The 17,895-nt window shown below is 43.9% G+C and overlaps 1 protein-coding gene across 1 annotated transcript in view; it reads left to right on the top strand.

Moving 5' to 3' along the window:
* ITPR3 (inositol 1,4,5-trisphosphate receptor type 3) overlaps positions 1 to 17,895 on the top strand; it is a 605,308-nt gene that overhangs the window by 270,455 nt on the left and 316,958 nt on the right. The window contains 2 exon segments of the mRNA XM_040424182.1: positions 2,961 to 3,035; positions 15,490 to 15,615. Of these exon segments, the coding sequence (XP_040280116.1) occupies positions 2,961 to 3,035; positions 15,490 to 15,615 (201 nt within the window).

Raw genomic sequence — 17,895 nt, 5'->3', positions numbered from 1 at the left:
TGTGAGCTGTGACCGCCAAGTGCTGTTCAGTGCATACCTGCCTGATCAGCACCTGGAGATTATTTTTATTTTTATTAATTTTTTTCCACATCTGTGTTAATTTTTTTTGCCAACTTTTCCTTTTTTTTGGGGTCAAAAAGAAGAAACTGTATTTAGGGGTTGTAGGAAGGAACAAGGGGTCGTCATTGATGGTCGGTACGTGTCACCGAGGCTCCTGGGTAAGAGTCGGTTTTTCTCAGTGTCAGTTTTGTAGATTGCAGTCTGACACTTCAGCTGTTTTAGTATGGCTGCAAAGCTAACCCGGGACGGCTCTTATTTGGAGTAGTCAAAGTGATGGGTGGGTGGCTACTCCCCACGTTCCAGGCCGAGTCTTGGTTTAGGATATAAAACACAGGCAGCACGGTCAGGTGGTGTGGATGAGTCCTCTCTGATAGTGGAGTGCTACCAGTCTCTGTGTTGGGGCCTGGGAGTTTGGGCCAGGATTAAGACCTGCTACCTTGTTTGTGTGAAAGCACGTGGATTCTGCTTTATACAAGGACTTCTGTGTTATTACCTGGTATGAAAAAACACCAGAATCAAGGTGACGTTTTTTTCTGGAAACTGATTTTGTTTTCTCACTTACTTAGGCCTCATGCACACGACTGTTGTTGTGGTCTGCATCTGAGCTGCATTTTTATCAGCTCGGGTGTGGACCCGTTCACTTCAATTGGGCCGCAAAAGATGTGGACAGCACTTTGTGTGCTGTCTGCATCTGTTGCTCCGTTCTATGGCCCCACAAAAAAATATAGCATGTCCTATTCTTGTCTGGCCACCCGTAATCTATTCCAAGCAATCCTGAAATGTTTGCATTACAACGATAATGCACAGTGCCCACCCCAGAATGACCCCGCATTTGACCGTCTGTTCAAGATTAGGCCCATCATTGACCACTTCAACGCAAAGTTTTAAGAAGTGTACACCCCAGAAAAAAAAATCTGTGTAGACGAATCCCTATTACTTTTCAAAGGGAGGATAAGATTCTGCCAGTACCTGCCCAGCAAGCGGGTAAGGTATGGCATAAAAATTTAGGAAATCTGTGAGAGTAGCTCTGGGTACACTCACAAGTTCTGGGTTTATGAAGGAAGGGACACCCGGCTTGAACCCCCAGTATACCCCCCGCCCCCCATCTTAGGAGTTAGTGGGAAGATAGTGTGGGACTTACTGCACCCACTGCTGGATAAGGGTTACCATCTCAACGTGGATCATTACTACATGAGTCTACCACTGTTCCAGTCTCTAGCTTCCAGAGGTACTGTGGCGTACGCAAAGATCAGAGAGGCCTTCCTAGATCCCTGGTAGGGCAACCACTAAGAAAAGGAGACAGCCTTGCTCTCCTCAATGAGAACATGTTGGTGGTTAAGTACAAGGACAAGAGGATGTCCTTTTACTGACCACCATTCACACTAACACCAGCTCCCCTGCCGCTGTACGAGGTACCACAACTACAGGGTGGGCCATTTATATGGATACACCTTAATAAAATGGGAATGGTTGGTGATATTAACTTCCTGTTTGTTAGTATATGTGAGGGGGGAAACTTTTCAAGATGGGTGGTGACCATGGCGGCCATTTTGAAGTCGGCCATTTTGAATCCAACTTTTGTTTTTTCAATAGGAAGAGGGTCATGTGACACATCAAACTTATTGGGAATTCCACAAGAAAAACAATGGTGTGCTTGGTTTTAACGTAACTTTATTCTTTCATGAGTTATTTACAAGTTTCTGACCACTTATAAAATGTGTTCAATGTGCTGCCCATTGTGTTGGATTGTCAATGCAACCCTCTTCTCCCACTCTTCACACACTGATAGCAACACCGCAGGAGAAATGCTAGCACAGGCTTCCAGTATCCGTAGTTTCAGGTGCTGCACATCTCGTATCATCTGAAGGCAATCGTCTATGCTGTGAAGATACGAGATGTGCAGCACCTGAAACTACGGATACTGGACGCCTGTGCTAGCATTTCTCCTGTGGTGTTGCTATCAGTGTGTGAAGAGTGGGAGAAGAGGGTTGCATTGACAATCCAACACAATGGGCAGCACATTGAACACATTTTATAAGTAGTCAGAAACTTGTAAATAACTCATGAAAGAATAAAGTTACGTTAAAACCAAGCACACCATTGTTTTTCTTGTGAAATTCCCAATAAGTTTGATGTGTCACATGACCCTCTTCCTATTGAAAAAACAAAAGTTGGATTCAAAATGGCCAACTTCAAAATGGCCGCCATGGTCACCACCCATCTTGAAAAGTTTCCCCCCTCACATATACTAATGTGCCACAAACAGGAAGTTAATATCACCAACCATTCCCATTTTTTTAAGGTGTATCCATATAAATGGCCCACCCTGTACTGTCCCCAAGCCAGACTGCATCCTGGACTACAATAAACACAGTTCTGAAGCCCTACAATGCCACACGAAAAACAAAAGTGTGGTACAAAAAGCTGTCTGTGCACCTCGTACAGATGGTGCTGTACAATGTGTTTGTGCTTTTTAAATCTAGAGGCCATCCAAGAACATTCCTACAGTTTCAAGAGGTGGTGATAAAGACCCTAATTTTTTTAAAAATAAAAATGAAATATTTTGACTCAGTTTTACCAGTGTCATGAAGTAAAATATGTGACGAGAAAACAATCTCAGAATGGCCTGGATAAGTAAAAGCGTTTTAAAGTGATTACCACATAAAGTGAAACATCAGATTTGCAAAAATTGGCCTGGGATTTAAGGTGAAAAATTGCTCGGTAGTGAAGGGGTTAATGATGTGAAATGGCAACAAACTACCTAAATGAAAGTACAGAACGTTTAAAAAAATATACTGTAAAGCTAGAATCATTCTGTTGTCTGTTATCTGACATGTATGTGTTTCTCTGACTATCATGACATGTATATAAAAAAGCATTATTTATTATTTTATTCACAGCATAATGAAAATCAGGAGGGATCTGGAAAACCAGCTGTGGAGAAGAGCAGTGAAAACTATCAAATTGTAAAAGAGGTAATGGAATCATTCAAAGGGCTCCTGTCAGCAGATTTGTATCTCTGATGAAACTGGCTGACCTGTTGCACGTGCGCTTGGGTGCTGAAGGCATCTGTGTTGGTCCCATGTTCATATGTGCCCACATTGCTGAGAAAAACAATATTTTACTATATGAAAATGAGTCTCTAGGAGCAACGGGGGTGTTCCCATTACACCGAGAGGCTAAGCTCTCTCTGCAACTGCTACGCCCCCACCCCCTGCACTTCAATTGAAAACACCTGGCCCTGTCTCACACAAACAAGTGGAGAGGGTGCGGCAGTGGCAGAGAAAGCTGAGCCTCTAGATCAGTGATGACGAACCTATGGCACGGGTGCCAGAGGCGGCACTCAGAGCCCTCTCTGTGGGCACCCGCACCCTGGAAAAAGTCTATGGTGTACCAATATACTCTGGACTTTACCAGCCATTCATCAGCGCTGGGCACACTATGAACAGCACGAACAGCACATTGAATGTAGGCAGGTCATTATACTTAAATGATAAAGTACATGGAAAATATACTATACTGGACTGTAGTATTCAGGATAAATTGCCGTGTTGGCACTTTGCGATAAATAAGTGGGTTTTGGGCTGTAGTTTGGGCACCCGGTCTCTAACAGGTTCGTCATCACTGCTCTAGATGCAACGGCAATGTCCTCATTGCTCTTAGAGGCTTATTTGCAAATATTGAAGCATACTTTTTCTCAGCAATGCATGCACATATGAACATGGGATCAACACAGGTGCATTCAGCTGCCAAGAGCACATGTATCTGGTCAGACAGTTTCATAGGTACAAATCTGTGGACAGATGCCCTTTAACTTGCAAAGATCTAAGGCAGCTATGCAATATACAATTCATTGTATTGTTGCGGCCTTGTGCTAAAAGAAAAAAAAATCCCCCATCAATCTGCACTTATGCCCCCATAGTGAGAAAGTGAAAACTGAATTTTAGAAATGTTTGAAAACATGCACATACTGTAAGTGTTCAAACCCCTTTCTATGCCACTTGAAATGTATAGATTAGGGCCTCCCATTTCTGAGTAAATATGTACAGAGACCACACTGTCACGAACACAACATCCTCCAAGGGATTGTGTCGCTTCAGAAAATGTAATAAACTTTTTCTACATAATTGTTATCATGTAGAGAAAGTTAATACAAGGCTCTTACTAATGTATTGTGATTGTCCATATTGCTTCCTTTGCTGTCTTGATTCATTTTTCCATCACATCATACACTGCTTGTTTCCAGGGGTTATGACCACCCTACAATCCAGCAGCAGCGGCCGTGCTTGCACACTGTAGGAAAAAGCTCTGGCCTATGCACACTCCCACTGTCCCAGCCACCACATAGGCTGGCACATTTTCCTATAGTTTGCTAGCACGACCACTGCTGCTGGATTATAGAGTGGTCGTAACCCTAGGCTACGAGCAGAGTATATTGTGATGAATCAAGCCAGCAAAGAAAGCAATATGGAGAAACACAATACATTAGTAAGAACTAATCTTGCTTTGAAATGTCTCAGCTATTTCTCGGGGTGCACATTCTCATGTTTGAAGTGTCACTCGCAACCTAAATGCACTGGCACGATATACATCAAACTGGTAATGAAGTTCACTTATATTATATATAGCAGGCATGGACAACCTGTGGCTCTCCAGCTGTTGTAAAACTACAATTCCCACCATGCCCTGCTGTAGGCTGATAGATGTTGGTAGTCCGGGCATGCTGGGAGTTGTAGTTTTGCAACATCTGGAGAGCCTCAGGTAGGCCATCCCTGATATATAGCATACCCAAAGCTCAGGCAAGGAGGTGGAACCACAGCCCAGCTAAATAGGAAGGCTGATCAGCACCTTAGTCAGCAGCTGCTGTAGGGCAGGATTAACTCTAGCAGCGCTGGAGAGAAGTTCATTGAGCACTAGGGAGAGTGGAGCGATGCCCACACCTGCCTGGGAAAGCAGAACAGAGGCAGACACAGGTCTCTAGCATAACAGGTCTGAAGACTTTGTGACTGCATTGTATATAGAACTGGAGCTTCCTTGTATGGGAATTAGACACATGACCCCAAGGGGCAACATAAAATATAGTGCGAATGAGCCGTGGTTATCGTGGCTAAACTAGCCAGGACCAGTATTTCAAAAACTGACAACATTATAAGATTTTCTTCAGTGGTGTTGAGAGAATACCCAGAATCAAGGAAAACATCTAGCAAAAGGTGATCGACAAAAAAGGTCAGAGGATGTCAAGAATCATTCTGACGATGTACATTAAAGCAAACTGCAGAAGAATACAGTGCTGGTGCTACGACTAACATGTCCAAATGCACAATTGTTACTTAGCATGGGTAGCCTATATATTACCAAATTACCAGTTTGAGTGCCATTGCTGTCTAAGAGAAACAGAAGGGCAAGACTCCAGTGGACAAAAAAGTACAAGCATTGGATCACCGAGCAGTGGAAAACCTCATCTTGTCATATGAATCCAGATGTCTTTTGCACCTTGCTGATAGGAGGAGGTAGAATTTGTCACAGGCAGCATTAGTCGATGAACTCTTCTTGTCAGTGCTTCAAACTAAGATTGATTTTTAATTATAGCAGCAATATGATTAAGAACCAGTCTTGCTTTGAAATGTCTCAGCGATTCCTCGGGGTGCACATTCTCATCTTTTGACTTGTTGGAAATAATTATTTTTAATACTTTTGGAGTGCTGGAGCTCTTCCCGAGACATTTTCCTCATGCTGGTTCCTCTGATACCCGTGGATGGACGTTTGAACAGTAGGGTCTAACAGAGCCAGTTTTAGACAAAATATGGCCCTGGGCAAATTAAAAGTGGGACCCCAAATTCTGAAGTATCATACCAACATTCACATTGAGTCAGTTTAGTAAAATAGTTTTAATTACTTTAAAGAAATAGTATATCTTATAACCCCCCCAGCCCCAGACAGTATATAGTATAACACCCCCGCCTGCATGCAGCAACAGTATGACATCCCCAGTACCACATAGTATAAAGTATAACATCCCCAGCCACTCATGGTATATAGTATAGCACCCCCAGCCTCACACAGTATTTAGTATAACACCCCCAGTCCCTCACAGTATATAGTATAACATCCGCAGCCCCGCACAGTGTATAGTATAGGACTTCGAGCCTCCCTCACAGTATATGGTATAATACCCCCCCCAACTGCACACTGTATATAGTATAACAGCTCACCCCCACACAGTAATTGTATAACACCTTCAGGCCCTCACAGTGAATAGTATAGCATCTGCAGCCCCACACAGTATACAGCATAATACCTTCAGCCAGGGCCATATTTAGAGTTCATGATGCCCTAAGCACTTTAGTGTGGCCTTATCCCCCAGTTGATGTTCATACAATTTAGATAGCTGACGTTCAAACGCTCCCTAGGCCATCAGCTATCCCTCACAACTCCCCCATATTCATGCACACCACTGAAAGCCGCACTGCAACAAAATGTTTCTTACGTCAGTGTTACTAAGAAGCCCAATGAAGTTATGTGCACCTAATTTATTTAGTGGCATACACCTCATAATAAATGAGGCCCTCATTCGTCAGTCCATACAACTGTCTTCTCACTAATGGCTTGTCAGTGACAGTATGTCATGTCACACAACGGCTCCTGCTTCCTCGCTGGCAACGCTTGTGTCTGTCACTGAGTGTGACTGATTTGGTTGATGGAACAGCAGTTGCCGCTCACTGCTGCTTTCAGCATGACAATGACCCAAAACACACAGCAAAAGTGGTGAAGAAATGGTTAACAGACAACAACATTAACGTTTCGGAGTGGCCCAGCCAGAGTCCAGACTTGAATCCAATTGAGAATCTGTGGAGAGAGCTAAAGATCAGGGTGATGGCAAGAAGACCCTCCAACCGGAAAGATTTGGAGCTCATTGCTGAAGATGAATGGGCAGAAATACCTGTGGAGACCTGCAAAAAGCTGGTCTGCAATTATAGGAAGCGTTTGATTGCTGTAATAGCCAATAAAGGCTTTTCTATTTATTATTGAGAAGGGTATGAATAATTTTAGACTGGACACTTTTTGCTCAAATGTAAATAAAAGCTAAGAAATGTTTTTTTTTCCACAATAATGCATCTTGTACATCGTCGTATTATCTTTTGGGAGACAGCCATGTAATTTCCCGTCAAAAAATTACTTTCTGGTTGAATAAAAGTAACTTTAAGTCAAAATTTGCCAGGGGTATGAATAATTATGGGCAGCACTGTATATTCAGTGGATATAAAAAGTCTACACACCTCTGTTAAAATGTCAGGTTTCTGTGATGTAAAAAAATGAGACAAAGATGAATCATTTCAGAACTTTTTCCACTTTAATGTGACCTGTAAACTGTACAACTCAATTGAAAAACAAACTGAATTCTTTTAGGTAGAGGGAAGAAAAAATATAAAAATAAAATTATATGGTTGCATAAGTGTGCACACCCTAAAACTAATACTTTGTTGAAGCACCTTTTGATTTTATTACAGCACTCAGTCTTTTGGGGTATGAGTCTTTTAGCATGGCACATTTTAACTTGGAAAGATTTGCCCACTCTTCTTTGCAAAAACACTCCAAATCTGTCAGATTGCAAGGGCATCTCCTGTGCACAGCCCTCTTCAGATCACCCCACAGATTTTCGGATTCAGGTCTGGGCTCTGGCTGGGCCATTCCAAAACTTTAATCTTCTTCTGGTAAAGCCATTCCTTTGTTGATTTGGATGTATGCTTTGGGTCGTTGTCATGCTGAAAGATGAAGTTCCTCTTCATATTCAGCTTTCTAGCAGAAGCCTGAAGGTTTTGTGGCAATATTGACTGGTATTTGGAACTGTTCATAATTCCCTCTAGCTTAAAGGGACTCTGTCACCACTTTCTAACCCCCCCTTTTAAAAGTATTGTTATCTCCATGGCGCCCCTGTGATTACAAAGGTGTTGTTAGAAGATAAATTCGCCGTCTCCTTTTGATAAAAAGAGCTTTTATCTAACCTGTCAATCTACTTGATAAGGTGCCCAGGGCGTTTCTGTTGGTCTCAAGCTGCCGCCCGCCGCCGCCGCTGTTGGTGCCCAGCTCCTCCCCTGATGCTTTCAGCGCCGCCTGAATGTAATGAAATACGCCTCCGGCTCTCGCTCAGTGCCCCCTCCTCCTTTTCAAAGATCCCGCGCGTGCGCACAGGCCTGTGCCTGATGCGCCCGTGCGGACATTTACAATCAGCCTCATTGAGCGAAGTGCGCATGCGCGCACTTCGCTCAACCTCCTCATCAGACGAGCACTGCAGCCGGCTGGCTGCAGTGCTCGTCTGATGAGGAGGTTGAGCGAAGTGCGCGCATGCGCACTTCGCTCAATGAGGCTGATTGTAAATGTCCGCACGGGCGCATCAGGCACAGGCCTGTGCGCACGCGCGGGATCTTTGAAAAGGAGGAGGGGGCACTGAGCGAGAGCCGGAGGCGTATTTCATTACATTCAGGCGGCGCTGAAAGCATCAGGGGAGGAGCTGGGCACCAACAGCGGCGGCGGCGGGCGGCAGCTTGAGACCAACAGAAACGCCCTGGGCACCTTATCAAGAAGATTGACAGGTTAGATAAAAGCTCTTTTTATCAAAAGGAGACGGCGAATTTATCTTCTAACAACACCTTTGTAATCACAGGGGCGCCATGGAGATAACAATACTTTTAAAAGGGGGGGTTAGAAAGTGGTGACAGAGTCCCTTTAACTAAGGCCCCAGTTCCAGCTGAAGAAAAACAGCCCCAAAGCATGATGCTGCCACCACCATGCTTCACTGTGGGTATGGTGTTCTTTTGGTGATATGCAGTGTTGTTTTTGCGCTAAACATATCTTTTGGAATTATGGCCAAAAAGTTCAACCTTGGTTTCATCAGACCATAACACCTTTTCCCACATGCTTTTGTGCGAATTTAGATGTGTTTTTGCAAAATGTAGCATGGCTTGGATGTTTTTCTTAAGAAAAGGCTTTTGTCTTGCCACTCTACCCTATAGCCCAGACATATAAAGAATGTGGGAGATTGTTGTCACATGTACCACACAGCCAGTACTTGCCAGATATTCCTGCAGCTCCTTTAATGTTGCTGTAGGCCTCTTGGTAGCCTCTTAGACCAGTTTTCTTCTCGTCTTTTCATCAATTTGGGAGGGACGTCCAGTTCTTGGTAATGCCACTGTTGTGCCATATTTTTTCCACTTGATGACTGTCTTCACTGTGTTTCATGGTATATCTAATGCCTTGGAAATTCTTTTGTACCCTTCTCCTGTCTGATACCTTTTAACAATGAGAGCCCTCTGATGCTTTGGAAGCTCTCTGTGGACCATGGCTTTTGCTGTGGGATGCGACTAAGAAAATTTCAGGAAACACCAACTAGAGCAGCTGAACTTTATTTGGGGTTAATCAGAGGCACTTTAAATGATGTGTATGCTGACTCCTATTTAACAGGATTTTGAATGTGATTGCTTAATTCTGAACACAGCTACATCCCCAGTTATAAGAGGGTGTGCACACTTATGCAACCATATTATTTTATGTTTTTTTTCTTCCCTCCACCTAAAATATTTCAGTTTGTTTTTCAATTGCGTGGTACAGTTTATAGGTTACATTAAAGGGAATCTGTCACCTATTTTGACCATATAAAACCGTTAACATAGCAATGTGCAATGAAGTACCTTCTTTCCTACATGTGTCTTCTTTCTTTTATTCAACTTTTCATTCTTATTAAAAAGTGATTTTTCTGATATGAAGTCTCAAGGTGCCCAGAGGGACGTTATTACTGTGCTCTAGTGCCCAGTAACGCCCCCCTGCAGTGCCCAGCCGGACTTTCCTCCAAGCCCAGCACGCCTCCTAAGAAATAAATGTCCTCCCACATACTTGCCGAACGGCGCCGCCCCCTCCCCACTACGTCATTTAATTTATTCACTGCACCGTCTTTGCTTCCTCCTCTCTTGGCCTAAGGCGCCGCCCCCTCCACTACGTCATTTAATTTATTCACTGCACCTTCGTGGCTTCCTCCTCTCTTGTCCTCCGAAATCCCGCGCAGGCGCAGTATCGCTGAGTGCCTGCGCCGGTAGGATACTACTGCTCCAGAGGGCAACAGCCTCAATAGTGTCACTGGGCATGCGCCGAGCCCAGTGACGTAATCAGAGCGCTGTTGCCCTCTGGAGCAGGAGTTTCGCACAGGCGCAGGCACTCAGCGATACTGCGCCTGCGCGGGATTTCGGAAGACAAGAGAGGAGGAAGCCACGAAGGTGCAGTGAATAAATTAAATGACGTAGTGGAGGGGGCGGCGCCGTAGGCCAAGAGGGGAGGAAGCAAAGACGGTGCAGTGAATAAATTAAATGACGTAGTGGGGAGGGGGCGGCGCCGTTCGGCAAGTATGTGGGAGGACATTTATTTCTTAGGAGGCGTGCTGGTCTTGGAGGAAAGTCCAGCTGGGCACTGAAGGGGGGCGTTACTGGGCACTAGAGCACAGTTATAACGTCCCTCTGGGCACCTTGAGACTTCATTTGCATATCAGAAAAATCGCTTTTTAATAAGAATGAAAAGTTGAATAAAAGAAGACACATGCAGGAATGAAGGTACTTTATTGCACATTGCTATGTTAACGGTTTTATATGGTCAAAATAGGTGACAGATTCCCTTTAAAAGGTGGAAAAAGTTCTGAAATGATTTATCTTAGTCTCTTTTTTTGTACATCACAGAAACCTGACAGGGGTGTGTAGACTTTTTATATCCAGTGTGTGTGTATGTATGTATGTATGTGTATATATATATATATATATATATATATATATACACACAGTACAGACCAAAAGTTTGGACACACCTTCTCATTCAAAGAGTTTTCTTTATTTTCATGACTATGAAAATTGTAGATTCACACTGAAGGCATCAAAACTATGAATTAACACATGTGGAATTATATACATAACAAACAAGTGTGAAACAACTGAAAATATGCCATATTCTAGGTTCTTCAAAGTAGCCACCTTTTGCTTTGATTACTGCTTTGCACACTCTTGGCATTCTCTTGATGAGCTTCAAGAGGTAGTCCCCTGAAATGGTTTTCACTTCACACGTGTGCCCTGTCAGGTTTAATAAGTGGGATTTCTTGCCTTATAAATGGGGTTGGGACCATCAGTTGCGTTGAGGAGAAGTCAGGTGGATACACAGCTGATAGTCCTACTGAATAGACTGTTAGAATTTGTATTATGGCAAGAAAAAAGCAGCTAAGTAAAGAAAAACGAGCGGCCATCATTACTTTAAGAAATGAAGGTCAGTCAGTCAGCCGAAAAATTGTGAAGACTTTGAAAGTAAGGGCTATTTGACCATGAAGGAGAGTGATGGGGTGCTGTGCCAGATGACCTGGCCTCCACAGTCACCAGACCTGAACCCAATCGAGATGGTTTGGGGTGAGCTGGACTGCAGAGTGAAGGCAAAAGGGCCAACAAGTGCTAAGCATCTCTGGGAACTCCTTCCAGACTGTTGGAAGACCATTTCAGGGGACTACCTCTTGAAGGTCATCAAGAGAATGCCAAGAGTGTGCAAAGCAGTAATCAAAGCAAAAGGTGGCTACTTTGAAGAACCTAGAATATGACATATTTTCAGTTGTTTCACACTTGTTTGTTATGTATATAATTCCACATGTGTAAATTCATAGTTTTGATGCCTTCATAGTCATGAAAATAAAGAAAACTCTTTGAATGAGGTGTGTCCAAACTTTTGGTCTGTACTGTGTAATATATATATATATATATATATATATATATACATACATACATACATACATATCAAACAAATGATGAGGCAGCACTTCCAGCTTTGAGTGAACGGGTGAGGACCCCAAACTTTATTCCAAGCGACGTTTCGGCCTGCTCAATGAGGCCTTTATCAAGCTTGATAAAGGCCTCATTGAGCAGGCCGAAACGTCGCTTGGAATAAAGTTTGGGGTCCTCACCCGTTCACTCAAAGCTGGAAGTGCTGCCTCATCATTTGTTTGATATATAGCGTGGAGGAATAGCCGACCTCTGTGGGGAGTTGCACCCGGTACACCGTGTCTGACTGTGCTGCTGCACCATTTGTGTAATATATATATATATATATATATACACACACACAGGGCTTTTTTTCTCAGAGAAAATGTGGTGAAACTCACCCCCCCCCCTCCCCTGGCCACGCCCCTACCCACCCCTAGGACCGCCCCCACCCACCCCTAGGACCGCCCCCTAAAACCGCCCCTTTAGAGAACAGGGATGCAAGTAAAATTGCCAGTGACGGTCTTGACAGCCAGGCTGCCAGTGCCCGTGGCCGCCGCCTTAGTCCACACATGGGCAGCAACTGGCCCCTTCTTTCCCTCCCAGTATAAAATGCCCCTATACAGAGCCCCCATATAAAATACCCCTTTTTAGCCTCTGTAGATGTCCCTATAGTGCCACCCAATAATGTGCCAGTAATAAGTGCCCCAATAGATGCCCCCCAATCATGTACCAGTAAGATGTGCCCCCATATCATGTGCCAGTAAGATGTGCCCCCCTATCATGTGCCAGTAGCCCCCCTATCATGTGCCAGTAGCCCCCTTATCAAGTGCCAGTAGCCCCCTTATCAAGTGCCAGTAGCCCCCCTATCAAGTGCCAGTAGCCCCCCTATCAAGTGCCAGTAGCCTCCTATCATTTGCCAGTAGCCCCCCTTATGTGCCAGTAGCCCCCTTATGTGCCAATAGCCCCCCTTATCCCTTATGTGCCAGCAGCCCCCCTTATGTGCCAGCAGCCCCCCTTATGTGCCAGCAGCCCCCCTTATGTGCCAGCAGCCCCCCTTATGTCTATTCCAGCCCAGCAGCCCCCCTTATGTCTGTACCAGCAGCCCCCCTTATGTCTGTGCCAGCAGCCCCCCTTATGTCTGTGCCAGCAGCCCCCCTTATGTCTGTGCCAGCAGCCCCCCTTATGTGCCAGCAGCCCCCCTTATGTTCCAGTAGCCCCCCTTATGTGCCATCAGCCCCCCTTATGTGCCAGTAGCCAGTATACCCCCTTATGTGCCAGAAGCCCCCCTTATGTCTGTGCCAGCCCAGCAGCCCCCCTAATGTCTGTGCCAGCCCAGCAGCCCCCCTTATGTGCCAGGATTGTCATTTTTACATATAAAAAAATAAAAATAAACTTATACTTACCTCCTCCAGGATGCGATGCAGGCCTCTTCCGGCCTGTGTCCCTCGCTGGCTCAGGCGGCGCGATGACATCAGGGTCAATGAGATTGACGTCAGGGTCAATCTCATTGAGGAAATCACCAAATTGGTGCAGCTCCTCAACGGAACCCGTCCACAATAGGAAGATGTCGTCTATGTAACGCCACCACCTCAGAACTTGTCTGAAGTGGTGGCTAACATAGACGTACATCTCCTCTAGGTGCGTCATATAAATGTTGGCGTAATTTGGCGCTACATTTGAGCCCATTGCGGTCCCACGTAATTGGATAAAGTACTCATCCTGAAATTACAGGTGAGCACAATATCCAAAAGCGTAATCAGAAAATCTCTGCATTTCATAGAGTAAGGTGAGTCAGTCAGACAATTCCTGACTGCACTCACCCCCCTAACATGTGAAATGGATGTGTACAGGCTAACCACATCAAATGATGCTAAAATGACATGTGCCGGAAGTTGTACCTTGCTGATCTCATTTAGGAAATGTGTGGTGTCCCTTATGTATGATTTAGCTCTCAAAACATATGGTGATAAAATCCTATCCAGGAAAATGGCAATTTGAGAAAAAGGGGAACCAATGCCCGATACTATGGGGCGGCCTGGTGGGGAAACAAGTGACTTGTGAATTTTTGGTAATATGTATATCACAGGGGTTCTCGGTCGTTCCACATAGAGAAAGGAGTGCAACTTATCATCAATTACACCCTCTTCTCTAGCGGAATCAAGGACCTTACGAATTTTAAAAAAAAATTCAAACTTAGGATCACCTGAAAGTCTGCGATATACATTTTGGTTATTCAGTTGGCGATAGACCTCATTCACATAGTCTGTTGTATCCATAACCACTACCGCTCCACCCTTGTCTGCCGGTTTAATGGTCAGACAAGGGTTATTGGAGAGTTCTCTCAGGGCATTTGTTTCATCCAATTTCATATTCCTTTTCACACACATTCCATCGTGACCTGATATTTTTAAGGTCTCTAGGTCAATTCTGACCGCATTCACAAAGGTATCAAATGCCACATGATTGACAACTGGTGTGAAGTCACTTTTTAGATGTAGCTGTACATCATTGAGCGTTAATTCCGAACCACTAGCAGGCCCAGCAATCCTAGCTTCAGTAGATTGCTTATCAAACCAGATTTTAAGCTTATTGGATATAAAAAATCTATGCAGATCGAGCTCCAATTGAAACCAGTCAATATTCCTAAATGGACAGAAGGATAATCCTTTTTCTAAAACAGACATTTGCATAGGGGTTAAAACAGTGGATGATATATTTACCACGGTTGTCTCTTCCGCATGGTTCTCCGCGGTTTCATCTGGCTTGCTTTTGCGCCACTTCTGTTGTCTCCTACCGCCTCGTCTGGTCCGGTGGGGTCTGGACCCAGATCTAAAAAAGGAGCAGTTGTGGTGGATATATCAGTATTGGATGTTGTGGCGACATCCAAAGGGTTGTCCATTTCTGGAACCATTGGTTTGTCCCCTTGACTAGAGAGTCCCATTCCTTTATTCCTAGGGAAGGATCGTTCAACCCTCTTGAAACCCTTCTTTACAGTCCTCTGTCCCCCCTGCCAACTATATACAAATCCGGTGCTGTAGTCCTCCATATCCCTCTGCCACTTTTTCCTCTTTGTGGACTGTAAATCTTGCTTAAGTTTCTCCAGATGTATGTTGCAATTGCTGAGATATTTCTCAGGGGTTAGTGCTGACCTCAGTTCTCCCTCCGTTTGTTCCAAACTTGATCTCAAAGTGTGGATTTCTCTCTGTAGGTACTCTACATTTAACAAAATAATATCCAAAGAATACTTATTCGAAATCTGTGCAAAACGTGCACAGAAATATATATATATTACACACACACACACACACACACACACACACCTATAGAAAAACAGTGAGGACAGCAGTAATCAGTGTGGACCATGGCTCCACAGTTGTGTAAACAGAAAATGGGGAGCGTTGCTAAGGCAGAAAATCTTTTACAGCTATTTTTCTAATAGAAATGTAAGATTGCCATAATTAAAGAATGTTACAAAAATGGTCAGGATCACTGCCCCTACACATTACAAAAAAAATATATAGAATGATAGTTAGACTTTAATCTTCAGTTATTGTTTTTTTATTTATCAGTAAATATCACATACAGTAGGTGAATTACATGGTAAACATTTTCAGATGTAATTACCCTGAAAAATGTTATACTTTTATTTATTTAGATATTAGAAAGACTGAATAAAATGTGCGGTGTTGGTGAACAAGTTCGCAAAAAGCAACAAAGACTGCTGAAAAATATGGATGCTCATAAGGTTATGCTTGATCTTCTCCAAATCCCATATGAAAAGGTATGTTAACATATTTATCAGTGCAAAATGAGAACACCTGTTATGTTATAAGACATATGACTGCAACAAAATAATATACCTAAAGGGAACCTGTCACCTCAAAAATGCATCTACATCCACCAGCAGTACCTCATAGTAGCCCACAGCCAGTTAATAATCATATGTTTCATCCAATGCTGTATAAGTGCAAAAAACACAGTTTTATTCTCCTTCAGCCCTATATTGCTGGCCATCTTGAAGTCATAGGGGCAGCGGCCTCCTTGCTTCAAGTCAAGGTAACCATCCCCTCTTGCCTGAGAGTGACAGCCTGCAGTGCGGCCACGATTCCCCAAGTCTCACGCATGTGCGGTGCGCTCTGTAGTAATCCCATCTCCTGCTGCCGCCTGTTAGCTGGGTTTCAGTGGCTCAATGCGATGGAGAATAAAACAGTTTTTTGAACATATGCAGCATTGGACAACAGGATGAAACATATGATTATTAACAGGCTGTGAGCTACTATAAGGCCCCTTTCACACGGGCGTTGCGGGAAAAGGTGCGGGTGCGATGCGGGAACATGCGCGATTTTTTTTTTTAACCCCTCCATCGCTATTTTACTATGCATTCTGTATTCAGAATGCTATTATTTTCCCTTATAACCATGTTATAAGGGAAAATAATAATGATCAGGTCTCCATCCTGATCGTCTCCTAGCAACCGTGCGTGAAAATCGCACCGCATCTGCACTTGCTTGCGGATGCTTGCGATTTTCACGCAACCCCATTAATTTCTATGGGGCCTGCGTTACGTGAAAAACGCACAGAGGAGCATGCTGCGATTTTCACGCAACGCACAAGTGATGCGTGAAAATCACCGCTCGTGTGCACAGCCCCATAGAAATGAATGGGTCAGGATTCAGTGCGTTCAACTCACGCATCGCATCTGCGCGGACTACTCGCCCGTGTGAAAGGGGCCTAAAGGTACTGCTAGCAGGTGTAGATGCATTTTTGAGGTGACAGGTTCCCTTTAATACTAATCACTGAATTTCCTTGACATAGGATGCTTACTGTATTTTGCTAGTTTATTTGATACCTTCACACTAAGGCTAAATGCACACGATCAGGATTGGGTGCAGATTTGCATGCACATTTGTCATGTACATTGTATTCTATTAGAATGTGAAACTCTCATGCACACGATGCTGATTTTTTTTCATGCAGATTTTGACCTACGGTGCGGATTTTAAAATCTGCAGCATGTCAATTTATTTTATTTTTCCTGACCAGATTTTCTCTATTCACTTCAATGGAGAGTTACTCGTAAAATCACCATGCAAATCCACATGTAAATCTGCAACAATTCATGCAGATTGACCGCACGGATTTGCCTGCGAACACCTGCGGATTTCAGTGTGGATTGTCTGCACATAAATCCTGAACATGTGCATGTACCCTAATTCCTTTCACAAATCATTATTTCCTTTAGTATTTTGTGTTTACAAGCCCAAAGTAATGAAGTGCATTGCACATCCTAGATAATCGTTATACATTAGTTTTCCATCATAACATTGGGAAATTCTAATTTACTTAAAGGGGTTGTCCAGGATCCCCAAGGTTTTGCGGTTTCAGACGAACGTTTTTTTTTTTTTCCGTGCGGGTGCAATGCGTGACGTGAACGCATTGCATCCGCACGGAATCCGGACCCATTCATTTCAATGGGTCTGTGTACATGAGCGTTGTTTTTCACGCATCACTTCTGTGTTGCGTGAAAATCGCAGCATGTTCTATATTCTGTGTTTTTCACGCAGCCCTGTCCCCATAGAAGTGAATGGGGCTGGCTGAAAACCGCATTGCATCCGTGAGCAAGTGCAGATGCAATGCGTTTTCCACAGATTTTTGCTAGGAGATGTTGTTTGGAAACCTTCAGGTTTTTTTTTTATCACGCGTGAAAAACGCATCAAAACGCATTGCACCCGCACTGAAAAAACGGAACAACTGACCGCAATCGCAGACAAAACTGAACGTGCTTGCAAAATGGTGCGAGTTTCACTGAAGACACCCTGAACGCATCCGGAGCCAATCCGTCACGCTCGTGTGAAAGAGGCCTTAGTGTGGTTGATCTAATACAAGAAGAATAGTCACCTGGCCTTGCAGCATCAGTCCTGTACTTGGTTTGTATAATAATAGTACTATATTTTTTAACCACTTCATTAGGCCTCATGCACACGACAGTATTTTTTCACGGTCCGCAAAACGTTGTTCCGTGATCCATTTCCGTTTTTTGTTTCCGTGTGTCTTCCTTGAT

The sequence above is a fragment of the Bufo bufo genome, chromosome 3, assembly GCF_905171765.1.
Source record: "Bufo bufo chromosome 3, aBufBuf1.1, whole genome shotgun sequence".
Taxonomy (NCBI): Eukaryota; Metazoa; Chordata; class Amphibia; order Anura; family Bufonidae; genus Bufo; species Bufo bufo.
This window is presented reverse-complemented; position numbering and strand designations above follow the sequence as displayed.